A 16,144-nucleotide genomic window follows, 5' to 3' on the forward strand; every position below is an offset into this window, starting at 1 on the left:
TCACCGTTTTCATTAAACACGCCGATGTTTTTTCTATTGCATTTCCTGCAACTGACCGGTTACAGCGAGTTATCAGCAAAATATCGCGTCGCTAAATTCCGCTAAAATAACATTATGTTAACCGCGCGATAATTCGAGCTGTGCTATTGTTTCAATAAGCAGCTGCATGTACTATCGGCCCATCGTGCTCAAGCGTTATCAGTTATCACTAAGCGCGCGCTAGAAATGTTTACGCAATAATGACTCGAACAATGTAGTGTATGACCACTTAGATACCTTATCCCGTTATCAAAACTTCTTGCCTTGCCTCGATACTAGCTCTCAGCCCCACTTTGCACACGATAAGCGCTATACTACTATACTATGCTATGAAACTGATTTCACTACTTGCGCCTCTACCCATGAACTAATGATTTAATCAAAAGCAGACACAAGTGCTTTTGAAATTTTAAAAATCCAAAAAGAAAACTCCGTTTCGTCGTTATCGTAGTCAGACGCTACACGTCTATGCTGTAACGAAGAAGGTTGGTTCAAGCGGTTTTTCTTGCCTGAGGCAAAATTTCTTTTCTCTTTCCGATTTTACTCAAACGTTGTAAAACGAGCGAATATTTGCAGAACTCGTCAAATGCAAACATTTCTTTTTCTCTTTCTTTCTCTTTGGTGATCTCTCCATATTTATCCTCCTCCGCGCCTCTCCTACGAATCATGCGGGTTGGCTGTTTTTCGGCATGGCGGACTTTACGTCATGTGCTGGTTGATTTGTTAAAACTACGGATTTTACAGGTACGCTAAAGTTCATATTCTGTGCATTAACAAATTGCCGTCTAAAGAACTGCAAGGGTTACCGAAACAGAACTTTATATTGTAATTTCGAGTTATATTTCACTTGCGCCATATTCAACCCAAATCTTGTGTACGTGTGGCAACTAACTTTTGATTTCATAATCTATATTTGTTCCACTTTTAAAGGGGCTTATCGTCTTAATCTTACTAACATTTAGTTTGCAGTTGAATGGGTCCAGTTACTTCAATATCCAGTACGCACTGAGCTTTTCGGAAAAGGCAATTTTTGTAGACGACCACAATTTACACTTAGGAAGGTTTTTGTTTCATGCTCGTCTTTCCTGTTGATTTAAAAGACACCGGTGTTCTGGCTTTGCGTATCCTGGTATTTGTATGCGTATCTGCATATTATGTATAAGCATATTTACATACGGGTGTATATCATCTGAGTGACAGTTCATTTGAGTGACAGTACTTGAGTGACATAATTATGACATAAATTAATCCTTCGAGTGACATAATTAACCCTAACACCAACCCTAACCCTAACCCTCACCCATTACTGTAGTTTGAACAGTACTTACCAATGCGTTACTGAAATGACCTGTCATTCAGTTAATCAACTACCTTACATATATGTATATATTTGTGCGCATACTTGCATTTAAATATGGATATGTGCATATTTCAATTCATATTCTGAAGATTCATGTCTGAATGCGCAAAGTGTTCTAAATAAGACGAACATGTTTTTTCGAATCACAATCTTATGAGAAGTCGTATCAAAATGAGTAGTCTGTAAATGAGTGAAAAGATTAAGTAATATTGGTTGCTTTTATCTTTTGATTTCTAAGAAAGATGGAGCTCAATTTCATCGAGTCTTATTACCTTCCGCTTACTAGAAACCAACTTTAAACGTGCAACTGTAAACACATTAGACGCTCTATGACCTAATAATAAAGTACCAGGTACCTCGGCAGCAAACCAGAGTGAAAATGTCAAATTCATCTGTATTTGACTTCATAAGACCAAACTGCACGCTATAAGTTACGTGATGACACGCAGCAAGTGTAAGAATTACAAGAATACAAATTTGATTGCATATTTAATTTACTTCACCAAATCGAAGTAATATATTTTCAACAAGTGGCTTCACTCTGTCTTTGTGTACATAGAGTTCAGTTGCACTTTAGCATCACCTACCGGTGATGTGAACATGGCGTAGTGAATATATGTTGAAGCTTTCAGACTGGAACAACTGGAAAAATTCAGAATACAGCTAATTCCACCGCAAATGGTCGAAATGAACAAAAAGTCTCGTTTTCTGACATTTTGATCAGCTTTCATTAAACGTGGCAAACAATATTGATAAAGTTGAATAAACTATTGAAATTGCCTGGCTCTAGTCTAGAGACTACCTCAGGAAACACGATTTAAATATTGAAAAAAGTATTCTTTATAAAAAGAGAAAAAGTTTTTTATTCTAGAATAATCGTATGAAGTGTTTATGCTGGAGGCCACCGTGTCGTTTCTACCCATTTCCAGGTCATTATAATCTCCTGCAATTCTCGACACGAAAGACTGCGATTGGTTGAAGCTGAATGTTACTTGACCAATCAGCTCTTCGTTCCTCATTGACGTCATCGGTTCAAACTGAGAATGCATGACGTCACTATCGGTTAGTGACACGTTAAGTAGGTGTGTAATGATGTAACCGATGACGCAATCGTCAGGAAGGGAAATAGATGCCGCTGTAGTCACAAAGGTTTGAGTCTAGAAGAAAGAGCAGTACTGTATGACAAACCACACAACCTGGTATAATACGTGCACTTACCTTTGTTTAGTCACACTGCTAGTTATTCTTTACGTCACTATAAGATCTTTTTTGTCACTCACGTTTTAAGACTTTAAAATTTTAATAATTCCTATTTTTGCTTTAATGCATTTTGTAAAATTTAAAACTAAAATCTGCACCCGGGGTTGTTTTTTCTGCCACCGCAAATTTGGTTAAAAATTACCTGAAGATAGGGCGCCATCTCGTGTACGAGTCTCCTTGACAGGCAATATCCGGCACCTCCCAAAGCAAAATGAAACGCAACAAGCTTTGACTTGTCGGTGATCGCGTAGATGTCCTAGATCATAGCGCTAAAGTTTTTACAGAGGCATTGGTCTATGAGAAGTACCAGCAATGCCAAGATGTTTTCCTAGAGCAATGGGCTCCTGGCTTGACATCGCTAATTGCTATTAACATGACGTAGGCACGTAATTATGCAAATGTGCAGGAAAATCTGTAGGGTTACGGGTTAGCCAATCCAATTAATACTCATTTTTAAATCAAAAGATTGTTTTGCCTTTAACTTACCTCCTTCTCCAGATACTGCGGCTTATTTGAAGATTTGGTGTCGTACACGCGCGTAATAATCGCCCTTTGTGACGGAGAGCGACCGATGTAGAAAGGTAAATTTGAATTGAAGTGACGTAACATGGCCAGCAGAGCGTGAACGTTGACAAAAGTGTCGTCATCAAAGTGACAGAACCAACTTTTCTAGGATAAGAAATTTTTCGAATCAAAGGGCTCATTACGATAATTTATGGACACAGTTGATTCGGCGGAAGTTGTAACTGTCAAAACTTTTAAGATTCAAAAACTAAAACACTCGGAAATGCAAAAGCGGTCCAACTTGGGTGCTTGGCTGGCGCAGAAACTCCTGAAATTCCCAATAGGTTTTGCACAACAGTGCCCACTTGCTGTGCGAGTTTTGCGGGCAGTCTGTGAAGATCATCTTTGGGTGTTGACCTTCAAATTTCTTGGCAAGAGTGTCGAGCAAAGATTTATCTTCAACATCTATCAAATTACTATGATTTAGTACTATTCGAGTATTAGTATTACTTTTTGAGATAGGCTTATAGTCTACACCAGGCATGTGCAACCTTTTTCACTGGAGGGCCAAATACAAAATGTTGAATGATAACGTGGCCGCGTGAATTTTTTCAGAAAAAAATTAGTATCATTTCCCTATGAAAGTAGTTTGTCTAGTCAAGAAACATATTTAAAGCAGTCCGTGACACACGTGTGTGACAGTCTATTAAAATACTGTGAATAATTGTCGATGGAAGATGAGGAAACTAAATTCAGTCAAGCGTATTTAATCACAGATTAATGTGATTTTTGCTGGTGCAGATCTTTGCAAAAGTTTGAAATATTTGCTTTCACAGAACTACAAGAAATTCGAAGTTGACTTTTCAAAAGTTGGTCTGATAGTTGTCCTTTTTGCTTTCCTTTGCAATATTTCATCTTAGAGAAAAATTGCTCGCAGCAATATGTGCTTCCAAAAAGTGAATTTTTTTTAAAGGCATGTTCGACAAAATTCTGATACTTCCCCCGAACATAGTTTTGATAAAAGTTCACCAAATCATTTTCATCAAAGGCTCTTTTCATTTTATTGTCTGACTACCAATTAATCAGTTCAAGTTTTTAAGTCGATCACAATCTTATGAGAGGCTTTGATCTACAGCTGTGTTAAATGGGTTGAAAAATATTAAAATCACTTTCAAGTTGTCGAAAATCCAAGAAGCGAGCATCAAAGGCAGCAGACAATTTTTCTATGATAGCGCCATATTTTTGGTAATTGATATCTTGTCCTTCAACATGTTGCATTTTCAAACATGATAAGTGTGTAAGCACGTAGTGTGTGGACCGCATCAAAGAGTGATATAACATTTCGCTGAGCACCACGCGGGCCGCACGGAACTACCTAGCGGGCCGCTGGTTGCACATGTCTAGCCTACACCATGCTGCTTTGATCGGTAACGCACCTGCCACTATCTTGACGTGGCTTCTCGCCACGGTAATCCAGGTGTCCAACATTAAGGCGAGTCTTGTGAAGTAATTCGAATGGGTTGTGCGGACACTGAAGTACACCGACCCTATATCTGGAAAAAGTTGACAATCGTAATAAATTGCACAGAAGTAAGAGATAGCCGAGCTCTAGGCCAGTGGCGTGGCCAGTGGCCCCCTGGCTACGCCTGTGCTCTAGCCCATAAGTACTTCAGCGTTGAAAGGCGTTGGTCGTCCGAGTATTTCGAACGCTGACTTTGCAATACTTGCGCTTCAGGTCCCGTGTTCGATACCCAATGGCGCTATACCGTTGTAATGCCCTCAAGCAAGGCATTAACGGCACTAAAGGTGCAATACTATATATATAAAGCTGGGGCTCGAGCGATGAGGAATCATCGCCGGATTTAAGTCGTGCAAAGATATTCCTCAGTCCGAGGATAAACATTATCATACCAAACCTTGGACAATTAATTGCATTATTTGTTCACCGCAAAATTTAAGCGCTTAACCACCACAATAAGGTTCCAGGTCGATTCAATCCACGGACGACTAAACAAATTACAACCCAAACAATATCTGTGGGTTAAATGGTCCCGATAGGTTAAATCTTCCGTTATTCATAAGTTGGTTGAGTTGCCCCGAGTTTGCTCATATATACTGAGTTGGATTGTCCGTGGATTGAATTGAAATATCACCAGCACGATCACAATATAAGGTGTTTAACCTGAAAGAAATGAATCCGTTGAATCTGCCGCATTCTTTGATTGTTTAACAGCCTGGTTCACGTTCCATCTTCCCATAATGCTTTGCATAATCTGCTGATAAAATCCAGTTGGTTCCATCCTGACAAATATATTGGATGAGTGAAACGCTATAACATGTATTAGGTCGATCTAGTTGCGACGTATTTCTGAATAAACCGAAAGTTTAAATAAAGGGTGGTACCCCGGGCACTGCAGACGCTTCACTTTAGAACACGCACTTAGTTACATTACTTATGTTAAAGAGGAAAAGGGTCTGATAAAGCCCGATATAAACCTTTGTGAGTTGAGTGACTTCATCTCAAACTTGGCATCTTCCGAGCATGGAATGGTTGGAAGAAAACAAACGAAAAAATTGCTCCAACTCACCACCGTCTGACCTCTGAGGCGTTCAGATAGTCGCTGTCCAGCAAGTCTGATTGCGTGAAGTGACGAAGTGGCACGTTGGGTCTGGCATTCTTTACGGCGTCAGGACTCAGACTTGAATCTCTCTCTTCTTCGGCCAACGCTTCTCTCAGCCAGTGCGTGTAACGAACTATCTTCGATTGTGTTTGATCTGTACAGTAAAGAAATTTCTAGAAATCCATAATTTTTCTGATACAAAAAAACTTTCAATTATCTATAACCGCACCATTTTAATTCATTACATGGGAAATGACAGTTGTAGCAACTATAGCGCCTTGTACAAACTCATAGATATTGCTTAATTTAGAACTAAGCGTATCGAGTAGGCAAACACGTAATTTACCTAGGGCCTAGGCCATAGTGGCATAGTAGAATATACTGGAAACCGTAAAAAGATGCGCACGCAACTATATATTTCAGATAGGAAAGAGCCAGTCTTATTATGATACATTCCATATATCATCTTACCATCTAACTGCTCTCCATTCGAAGAGCGAGAATACAGACTTTGTACGACTGTAATATTTTGCGGCTTGGATACGAGTAACACCAACGTCACACACAAGTTAAGTAAAGTTAGGCAAGCAGAAAACTTTAAAACTAACACGGTGACGTGGTGCGAGGAACGGCTGACTGGCCTACATAGCATATTGCTGCCAACTGCAAACCAAATAACAAACGTATGCTAATTAAATAGAAACTTAATATCCGGAGATGATCTCAGACATTTAAGCCGTGACGCTAAACCTCACAGCAGCTGTTACCACAAACAAAGTTGTGCAGATTGGACGAAACAACGCTCAGTATAAAGCCTATGTTTCGCCATCCTTCACAGAGCGTCATGTGGTTATTCATTAAAACCTCGCTTCGGGCGATAATTGCAAAGATTTAACTGTACGTTTAAGCTATACAGGCACTTTATCATCATCAATGCATCATGACCATCTTGACAGAGCATTGCAGTGTATGCGACTACATTTGTGTCGGTTGCACAGGTCGCTATTCTTTGCAATAATCTTCCATGAAACTTTGCTATCATTTTGTCACAATCCCTTAACGGTAAGTTGTTGCTGAAGTAGCCTACAATATAGATTATTTAGGCCTCGGTTCGATCTATGTAACGGCGCTGTCCGATCAGATTAGATAACGGCGACAAGAAACAGACGTTTTAGGTTTGTAAAATGCGCCGGAGGTAAGAATTACAGCAGATCGAAAAAACCGCAAATTTATAATTTACGGCAAAAATGCAAACAGACGTGCTTCAGTGACGATTGGTATCTTATGTGCTCTTTATGGGATGGTCGGTTCTTTTCTAGTTAACCTCACCTGTACGTTTATAATACACTGAGACAGTCATTGGTCGATGCGTTCAAACAGTATACATTTAAATTGTTTAAAATTCTGACGATTTAATAAGGTTTTTTTTATTTTTGAAGACTAATTTTTTACAACGTCATATTATACTGATGTCATAGGCTCAGTTCCAACACGTGATCGGCTGTTTGGTTGCCATGAACAACCGGAGAATAGTTCACATCAGGACAAGGTTTGAAAGCAACGGAGGCGTTCGTCGTTCCAAGGTGTGTGAAATAATTAACAGAGTATATGAAATAAGGTGGATCAATGGTTGATTTCTTGCATATGCGCCATAGCTGTGAAGATCTCAGTGTATGAAGAACAACGTTTTATGAATGAATGGAATCGAAATCTTTCAAATGCTTTGGCAAATCCACACTGCCAACTAGCGGAACAATTCCAGTGCATGATGTTTTCGAGGAAGCTCGACAAAGTCGTCAGCCCTTCAACGACCGAATGATTCATTCATTGTTCTGAGATTTGTACAAATTTTGTAAAACCCGAATCTGACACATGCCATGCAGCTAAATATGAAGAATGCTTCATTTTAATAATAATAATCAATGTGTTTGTCCTCATTGAATTATACCTGGTGCCGTTCCAAGAAACTTTCTGCAAGATTTTATATCATATGAATAAATGGTGACAAACCGCCAGTCATTTCCTAAAACACCCTCCCTAAGGTCGCCTGAAACAAACGAATTGAGTCGCTTGATACTCGCAGCATATTGCTTAGAGGTTGAACATGTCGGGTAATTACCGTTTATGCTTTTTGTTGACGTGAAAGTATTTTGTGTTGTTAACTTTGCTTTGCGATATATCCATACTATAATACCGTGTCAAACTACGTGGCATACGGATATCCATTTAATTCTCAACAATTACAATGCACACCGTGATAAAGTTATTCATGAACACAACAGTGAAGCAACAGGAAATTAAAGCAGGATGTCGAATTTGACCTTTTTTGGAACTTTGTTGATTACAACACGTCCATCATAGCTCAAAGACGCAAACGACCAGGGGTCAGCCGAGCTCCATTCCACAGCATATACACTGTCCTCGTGTTCCTCGTAGATCTCGATCAAGCCGTCCTTTGGAGGTTCCTTCTCACTTCCGAGATCATCTTCATCTTCATCCATGAGATGACCGAACGGTTCGGAAGACAAAGAAGCCTTGTTAAAGAGCACAACGCGACTGTCGCTGCCGCAACTGAGCACAAGTTGATCGTGAAATGGGTTGAAGCGAGCTGACCAAACCCAGTGCGAGTGTTCGTCGCTGATTACTGACACTGGCGCTGTGGGCTCTCTCACATCCCAGAATTTCACCAAGCAGTCATCTCCGCATGAGACAAGGTAGTATTGCTTGTTCGGGTTGAAATCGAGGTCGCGTACCAGCTGGCCGTGAGCATTTTCGATCCGAAAAGCCTCTGCGTCGCCGCGTACATCCCATCCAATGATGTGTTGGTTTGTTGCGACCGCAAACTGCTTGGCGCCGTGGTGAGGATTCCACTTCCCGTTTGTCACCGGGCATGGATGACCTTTCTTCTCGGGAAGTTTGAAAACACGGATGAGCCTTGGTTCCGCTTTCATGATGTCCCACAGATGCATTTGTCCACTCCCCAAAGACATAACCTGTGAGTCATCTTCTATCGGCTTCCATAAGACGTGCGAAACGCTCCTCACTTCATCTGATTTCAATTCTCCGATTTCCGAGATGGAATTAGGTTGATTTAGAGAGTCGGTTACAGTTTCATTGCACTGATCTGCCGGCAACCTCCACAGTTTACAACCACTGCGAATGTCGCCACCAGCAATATGGTTGAAGCAGGTTGAAAACAAGGACACATCATTACAACTTGATGAAATATGCCAGACCTAAAAGTATACAAAACACATGTACAACCAAACTTGCTAAGGAATATAGCTATTGTCATGCCAAGCTGTTTAGAGTGCACTTCACGTATAATGTATACAAGCCACACCCAAATGCTGATAAAATTAAAAAATATAACCCAGAAAATTAATCAAAGTAAATTGTGAAAGAATTACAAGGCACGGTTGATGTAAGGCACATAAAGGTGATGACAAAAATAAAAAATATATGCTATAATTTCTAGTTATATAACTGAGGCAATACAATGCTTGTTATTGTTGCATGTGATATGATAACATATATACATATGAAAACAAGATAGTTTAGTAACAGAAGTCAGACACCAGAGATAGTTGTTGTACACCTTAACCTCACCTCGCCGGACGTGTGGGGAAAAATAGTTTTCTCGAGTTGATTATTTTCATCATCAAATGTAATTAAGTGGACTTGATTTTCCTGCCTTAAAGACTGGGTAGCGACAAGAAATCTCGTGTAGTTTGTTTCAGCCGCTTGCGGGCATAGACATCGAGCTTGCAGTTCCAGCCCGTAAATTAACGGAGCGTCTTCAACATCCATTTTTGAACAAGAAAGAATTAACACTGTCTACAAGGGAATATAAGGTAACTTATCCCCTAAATACTCTTTGATTTGGTTTCTTTCTTCTTCACAAGGTATCAAGGGTTTCAGTCCCTCTCTCATTCGCTTATCTTTCACCTTCCCCCAGAATGTCATGCAATCTTGGTAATTCACGATTTCCACGAGGCACTTTTCCTTCTTGTAGCTGTTAACGCTCATGCACACAAGAACCTCATCTTGTTCAGAAATGCAGGGATTAGTTTTTGGATTTCTGACTTTTGTAACAGCTGAGGTCTTCGGATTTCTTTTAACATCTGGGTTAATCTGACTCATGCTTATTCATGATGACACAGCAAACCAATATCTTAATGTTTCTTTTCACTTCCTAGCAAAACATGGTGAGAAGTAGCATAAGTGATTAGCAATGCAAACATCAACAAACAGACAAATCACATTAAATGCTATGAAATCTGGCTTGAGATAAGTGAAAAGCACCGACAGTAAGTATGAATTATTGTTGTTGTTTACATCATTTTTTGCCAGGCAGGTGGGTTCATAATATTATTAATTGCTTTCACAGTAAATGGATAATCAGTAAATGGTAAATGGATGTACAATCCTGTACAGCAAATATGCAAGTGACAACTATATGGCAATTACAGCTACAACCACTAAGTTGAACATAAAATATCTAGTGCTTGTGATGATTTAGAACTAATGAATATATACAAAGTAACTTAACAAAAGTTTTCCATGCTGCCCAACATTGCAACTCACACAGCACCAAGAGCATAATTAAATTCATCACTGTTTTCATATTTGTACATGTCCAAGGCCACTTCACAGCTCTCTCTAACCACATCACTTGGGTCGTTTAAGTGTTCATTGAGAGTAGCGAGGCAGGTTTCATTCGCTATTGAACCTAATGCCTCAGCACATTCATGTCTTACCATACAATTTTCGTTTCTGTCCGACAAAGTTTTCATCAAGTCTGGAACAGCAACAGCGAGCTGCATTTGTCCCAAAACATACGCAACTTCGTGTCGAAACAACGCACTGTCCGAAGAATACAGTCCCTTGGTAAGAGCGACGGCAGCTTCATCTGTGTTTAGATTTCGAAGTGAAAACATGGCCCTGTATCTTTCAAACATAGTATTTTCAGAATTTGTCAGCTTATCCTCAAGAATCTTGACGTCAGTTATAGAACCCAAACCGCTGGGTGTCGGATCAACAGATTTAAATGGGCTTGGAATAAGTTTTGCCTCCTCACTGCTGTTCTCCTTATCTCTCAACCACTTGATTCTTCCCACTGCAAGCTGGCATGTTTCTGCCACCTCCTGACATGCATCGTTGCAATACTTTTCCAAAACAGACAGACAACTGGCTTCTCCAATGGCGCCGATGGCTTCAGCGGCCTCATGCCTCAGGATGGGCGCCAGGGAACTGTCTTCCAGCACTCCAATCAACTTCGGAAGAGCGGTGGTGTTTTGCATTTGTCCCAAACAGTAAGCAAGTTCGTGGTTTAGCAAGTCTGACTTGTCTAAAAGACATTTCTCTATTTGCTTCACGGCTGCGTCACTGCCAACGCTACGAAGCATAAACAGCGCTCGAAATCGTTCACTGAGAGCTGCACTGGTGTTGTTGAGGACGCCGCCAATTTTATTCACATCAAGCCCCATTCTCGCATAGAAACAAATCAAGTTATCTGACACTTTAAAGCAAATGGCCTAGTAGTCTAAAAAAACATTTTAAAAAGCTTGTGTTCTCCCTGTGTGAAGAGCTTGTATAATTCCATCGCGGCGAAGGAGCAAATATTGTTTGGCCACGCGCATAAATATCAGCTTCGGCCTTATATAACACAGCTTGTATATCCTAAGCCCTTATCAATAGTTTTCCTAATCGAGACCAAACAACTTAAGGTCGATTTAAAACACATTTAACAAGACATCACTTCCGCTTTAATCTTCTGTACAGCCTAATATACTAGGTTTGACCTTGACTAATGCAAAGCCTACTTTGCAACCTAAATTTCCTTGACGTTCCACCAAATTTTACCACGCTTGAATGATGGCGATTCACCAAGCATTAACGTGGGTGTTGCCAGCATAAATTATTTTTCAACTTTGTCATCGGGCTGTTAAAGTCTGTGAGTTTGCATGGATGTGGTATTGTAAAAAATTATCCTCAGAACAAAGATTCAGAATGTAAAACACTTAAACTCGATAACGATACCACACCAACCTCAATCAAAGAAATGCAAATCGTAATCGAAAAGCTACCAAGACAAATTTATTACATTTATTTGCCAAGCAGATTTATGCAAGTTGTTATTCAGTAAAATTATAATGGTTAAACTGGATTTAAGCAGAATTTATTTATGTTTTTGTTTAATAACCACTGCAAAATTATTTTAATGAATTTATAAAATATAAGTTTTGGAATTAGGTTTTATGATTGATATTGTATAATTCCACTAAGTTGTAAGAAACCCTGCGGTTTAACCACTCAAATACATAAACATCTTATGCAAACTTTTTTTATAGTTTATTGCGATATCACAAAAAATATAAAGGCATATCGTTGATTCCCTCAGGGAAAGATTTTAGCAGAATAACCGTTACTTTACTCCGGTAACTAAAACCTTACCGGATTACATACAGTATGTGTGACAAATCACCCAGTTTATCACATGATCAGTACATTACGTCATCCGGTGTTTTCGGACAACCGCATGCGGGTAACCCCAATGCGGTATGCTACAAGAATAATCACGGAAACAACACAATAATTATCCAGTTCTCACGCGAACTAGCAATGAAGTCAAAGAAAACGACGTTATACTATTTGACGAGGTACGTATGCAATATTGAAGGTCCGTCTGATCTTTGAAATACAAAAGTGGGATGATGTTAAAGCCTCTATGGCAGTGATGGAATTCAGCCGGTTTGCACCGGTACGTGCGAATCGGTTCTTAGAATTTTACTGACTTCCGCGAACCGGTTGTTAACAAGCGTAGGGGAAAGTGGGGCAAGATGGGACTCAGGGCAGGACGGGACATGATGGATTTTTCCAAAAGTATTGGTTTTAGCGCCCTCTATCCATTTGGATGGTACAGGTTACCACAATTCTTAGTGACTTGCAAAAAATTGAAAAGTTTGCGTGAAGCAGATGGTTTAGGCAGTGGCAGAAGTGTTTGTAAGCCACTTCTTATAAGAAATTTTTTTAAAACTTTACTATTTTAGCTAGATTTGACAAAACTTTGGAAAATGAAATGTGTTTTAGAGATGCAGCAAGACAAGTAATTTTAAAAGGTAGATAACTTTTTCAGATCTGAGTTACATATAATAAGCAAACCAAAAAATTCAAAATGTTGGTCATTGGGGCAAAACGAGACAGGACTGCTTGGGGCAAGACGGGTCAAATATCCCGTCCTGCCCCATTGAAATTATTAATAATCTTTGTTTAATATCTAATGATATATTAGCCTAAATTGTCGTCTAGGCTACTGCAATGTGATGCAAATGTGAATTTAACTAGTCTAATAATGTAAACAGCCGGTATTCTAATTTTAGCTCACTGTTTTGTTGTTGTTAAGTAACGTAGTCTGGTCTAATATGTAGCGTATAACACTTGTTTTTTTGTATTGTTTAGCTGGTGTGTTGATGCTTATAATATGCTTAAATTTCTGTATTCTTACTTTTATTGCTACTTATTGACGGTTATTGAACCATGGTGCGGAACTATGTACGAAAAACCCAGAGGGGTAAATGGTGAGAAGAAAATATGAAAAAAGCAATTGATGATATCAAAAATAAAAAGTTGTCTATTCGTCAAGCTGCTGAACAGCATGGAGTCCCAAAAAGTACTTTGGAAAGACATTGGAAAGGAAGAGTAGTTCACCCTGGCAAAGTAAACCTAGGGAAGTACAAGCAAGCTCTTAACAGCGACTTAGAAGAAGAGCTCGTGGAACATGTTAAGAAAATGCAGGAAATGTTTTTCGGATTAACTGGTGAAACTCTTCGTGCCCTGGCCTTCCAGTTAGCAAATGCAAATGGCATTCCAGTACCATTCAATATAAACAACCAGAAAGCAGGCAAAGACTGGTTGTCATGTTTTTTGAAGAGACATCCTGACTTGAGTCTGCGACAACCAGAGCCAACAAGCCTATCAAGAGCAACGGGCTTTAACCGTACACAAGTTGGTCGTTTTTTTGATTTGCTCAAGGGCATTTATGAAAAAGAAGCAATAACTGTTGAAAATGTGTACAACGTGGATGAAACTGGAATTACCTGTGTCCAAAAGCCAGGAAAAATAATTGCAAAAAAGGGGATGAAGCAAGTGGGTAGGATTACAAGTGCTGAGCGGGGAAAAACTATTACTGCAGTTTGTGCAATGAGTGCCATTGGGAATTATGTCCCCCCTATTTTTATTTTTCCTCGAAAACGGATGGCCATGGGTCTATTGCAGGATGCCCCATCAGGTTCTCGTGGATTTGCCTCACCGTCTGGCTGGATAGATTCCGAAATATTTTTGGATTGGTTGAAACACTTCAAAAAATATGCAAATCCCTCCATTGATAAAAAAGTTCTTTTAATCCTGGACAATCATGCGAGCCATTTGAACCTGCCTGCGATTGAGTTTGCTCGTCAGAATGGAATCATAATGTTGTCAATTCCTCCTCACACATCTCACCGCTTGCAACCCCTGGATAGGACATTCTTTGGGCCTTTGAAGACATATTACAATCAGGCTATCGACCACTGGATGGTTACCAATTATGGTAAACGTGTTCAAAGTTCTCAAGTCTGTGGATTTTTTTGCACTGCATATTCCAAAGCGGCTACAGTTCAGAAAGCTGTAAATGGATTCAAATCGGCAGGTATAATGCCCTTCAACCCGGACATTTTTGACGAAACAGACTTTGCTCCGTCGATGGTGACCGAGATCCATGCTGTTGGTTCACCGGAATTGGAAGCTCATGGTGCAACCACCAGCTTTCTGGCTGAAGTAGAAGGGGTTACGAGCATTCAGCTGTGTAATAACACTATCACTAGCTCTCAGACTGCTGCTGAAAGAGAAGGGGTTGCGGGTATGCAGCGGAGTGGTGACTATGCTCCCAGCGATCAGGTTTCAGCTGAAAGAGAAGGGGTTGCAAGCATGCAGCGGAGTGGTGACTCTACTACCAGCGATCAGGCTGCAGCTGAAGGGCTCGGGGGTATTCTGCTTAGTGATGGCCCTACCACCAGTGCGCAGATTGCAGTTCAATCGGAAGTGCAGCTGACTAATGGCCCTTCCACCAGGGTGCATGTGATGGACATCTCTCCACTTCCTGATGCGAAACTGACCACTCGGAAGAGGAAAGCCATGAAATCGCAGGTGCTAACCAGTTCACCTTTCAAGAAAATTTTACTTTCAAAGAGCAAAGTTCCTTCCTCAAACAAACGTATCCATAAAAGGAACAAGAAGCAATTGCAATTTCCCGGAAGCTATGAATGTCTGATTTGCAGTGAATTGTATATACATCCACCGAAAGAAGACTGGATCCAGTGTTCTTTATGCAAAAAGTGGTGTCATGAAAACTGCTCTGCTTATCCTGGACATGGCAATTTTGTGTGTGACTTTTGCGCTAAAAAGTAGCCTGTCATTCTGCCTCATTGTTGGCTAATGTTATTCGCCTATGTGTGCTGCAAATAGAGACAAATCGTTTTTTGATATGACAAGATATTGGCAGTGCTGTATATGTTCGTTATTACAATTGATTACTTGTTTATTGTTTTCACGCAATGCTTTAGTGGAAGGCATAAATTAGAGTAAGATAATATGAAATATTTCAGAGTATTAAGCACAAAAAACATACAAAACGGCTTCAGTGGTGGTTATAGAAGTCCAAACCTTACAAAATATCTGCATAATTAAAGCTCAAATCGAGTTTGGTAATAATGGGGTAGGACGGGACGGGTGTCCCGTCCTGCCCTAGGTGTGGAGCAAGATGGGACAACTTAATTTTATTTTATTTTTTTAATTACGGCGGTGTGTGATTTTGGCCGAGTCTAATATTATGGTTGCTGGTAGTGGTGCACCTAAGGTATATTATGGTACCAAAGTTAGCAAAATTGATGAAAGGGAATTCTTTAAAATACTGATTGAAGTTAAGTGTCCCGTCTTGCCCCACTTTCCTCTATGTACAAGGTATATTGGTATATCGGCCCCGGGTCAATATGGCATGATGCTAGAGAGAGAACCGGATGCTAAAATATTTAAACCCCAGCATTGCTCTAAGGCCAATCTGAGGCACCGACCTAAAAAATGACGTGACGCTATTGTCTAATTAGACTTCAACCCTGACAAAATTTAACCAACAATGACCTTTCCACTTAATATGGGCACGTTTGCCGTGTATAAATGCAATGGACACACACACACAGACAGAAAGAAGAGACAGCTATTCAAATGGAGTTTTGAGATTTGCTTTGATTGAGATCGGATTTGGGAACACGCGTTAAACAGACTTGAGTGAACGTTAGAAGTTTGAGAAGTGTTTAGTCGTAAT

The 16,144-nt window shown here is 39.9% G+C and overlaps 3 protein-coding genes across 3 annotated transcripts; all 3 read right to left on the bottom strand.

The window, feature by feature from the left end:
* Positions 1-1,773: 1,773 nt before the first annotated feature.
* LOC143451523 (beta-1,3-N-acetylglucosaminyltransferase lunatic fringe-like) lies at positions 1,774-6,531 on the bottom strand. Its single transcript, XM_076952182.1, has 8 exons — positions 6,256-6,531; positions 5,752-5,938; positions 5,346-5,464; positions 4,600-4,716; positions 3,465-3,628; positions 3,146-3,328; positions 2,802-2,915; positions 1,774-2,556 (listed from the first exon to the last, which is right to left on the bottom strand). Exons 1-8 carry the CDS (start codon positions 6,434-6,436, stop codon positions 2,203-2,205), a joined length of 1,419 nt encoding a protein of 472 aa, XP_076808297.1. The 5' UTR covers positions 6,437-6,531; the 3' UTR covers positions 1,774-2,202.
* A 1,457-nt stretch (positions 6,532-7,988) lies between these two features.
* Positions 7,989-9,736, bottom strand: LOC143464851 (EARP and GARP complex-interacting protein 1-like). Its single transcript, XM_076962879.1, has 2 exons — positions 9,394-9,736; positions 7,989-9,020 (listed from the first exon to the last, which is right to left on the bottom strand). Exons 1-2 carry the CDS (start codon positions 9,592-9,594, stop codon positions 8,082-8,084), a joined length of 1,140 nt encoding a protein of 379 aa, XP_076818994.1. The 5' UTR covers positions 9,595-9,736; the 3' UTR covers positions 7,989-8,081.
* A 202-nt stretch (positions 9,737-9,938) lies between these two features.
* LOC143464859 (deoxyhypusine hydroxylase-like) lies at positions 9,939-11,489 on the bottom strand. Its single transcript, XM_076962890.1, has one exon. The coding sequence runs from the start codon at positions 11,271-11,273 to the stop codon at positions 10,368-10,370; it is 906 nt and encodes a 301-aa protein (XP_076819005.1). The 5' UTR covers positions 11,274-11,489; the 3' UTR covers positions 9,939-10,367.
* Between the last annotated feature and the right edge of the window lie 4,655 nt (positions 11,490-16,144).

The sequence above is a fragment of the Clavelina lepadiformis genome, chromosome 1 (assembly GCF_947623445.1).
Source record: "Clavelina lepadiformis chromosome 1, kaClaLepa1.1, whole genome shotgun sequence".
NCBI lineage: Eukaryota > Metazoa > Chordata > Ascidiacea > Aplousobranchia > Clavelinidae > Clavelina > Clavelina lepadiformis.

Coding starts and splice junctions, on each gene's coding strand:
- LOC143451523 (XM_076952182.1), bottom strand. CDS start 6,436: ATGCTATGTAGGCCAGTCAGCCGTTCCTCGCACCACGTCACCGTGTTA. Junction 5,939..6,255: donor GAATGGAGAGCAGTTAGATG/GTAAGATGATAT, acceptor TTTACTGTACAG/ATCAAACACAATCGAAGATA. Junction 3,329..3,464: donor TGCGCCAGCCAAGCACCCAA/GTTGGACCGCTT, acceptor TTCTTATCCTAG/AAAAGTTGGTTCTGTCACTT.
- LOC143464851 (XM_076962879.1), bottom strand. CDS start 9,594: ATGGATGTTGAAGACGCTCCGTTAATTTACGGGCTGGAACTGCAAGCT. Junction 9,021..9,393: donor TTCCCCACACGTCCGGCGAG/GTGAGGTTAAGG, acceptor GTATACTTTTAG/GTCTGGCATATTTCATCAAG.
- LOC143464859 (XM_076962890.1), bottom strand. CDS start 11,273: ATGGGGCTTGATGTGAATAAAATTGGCGGCGTCCTCAACAACACCAGT.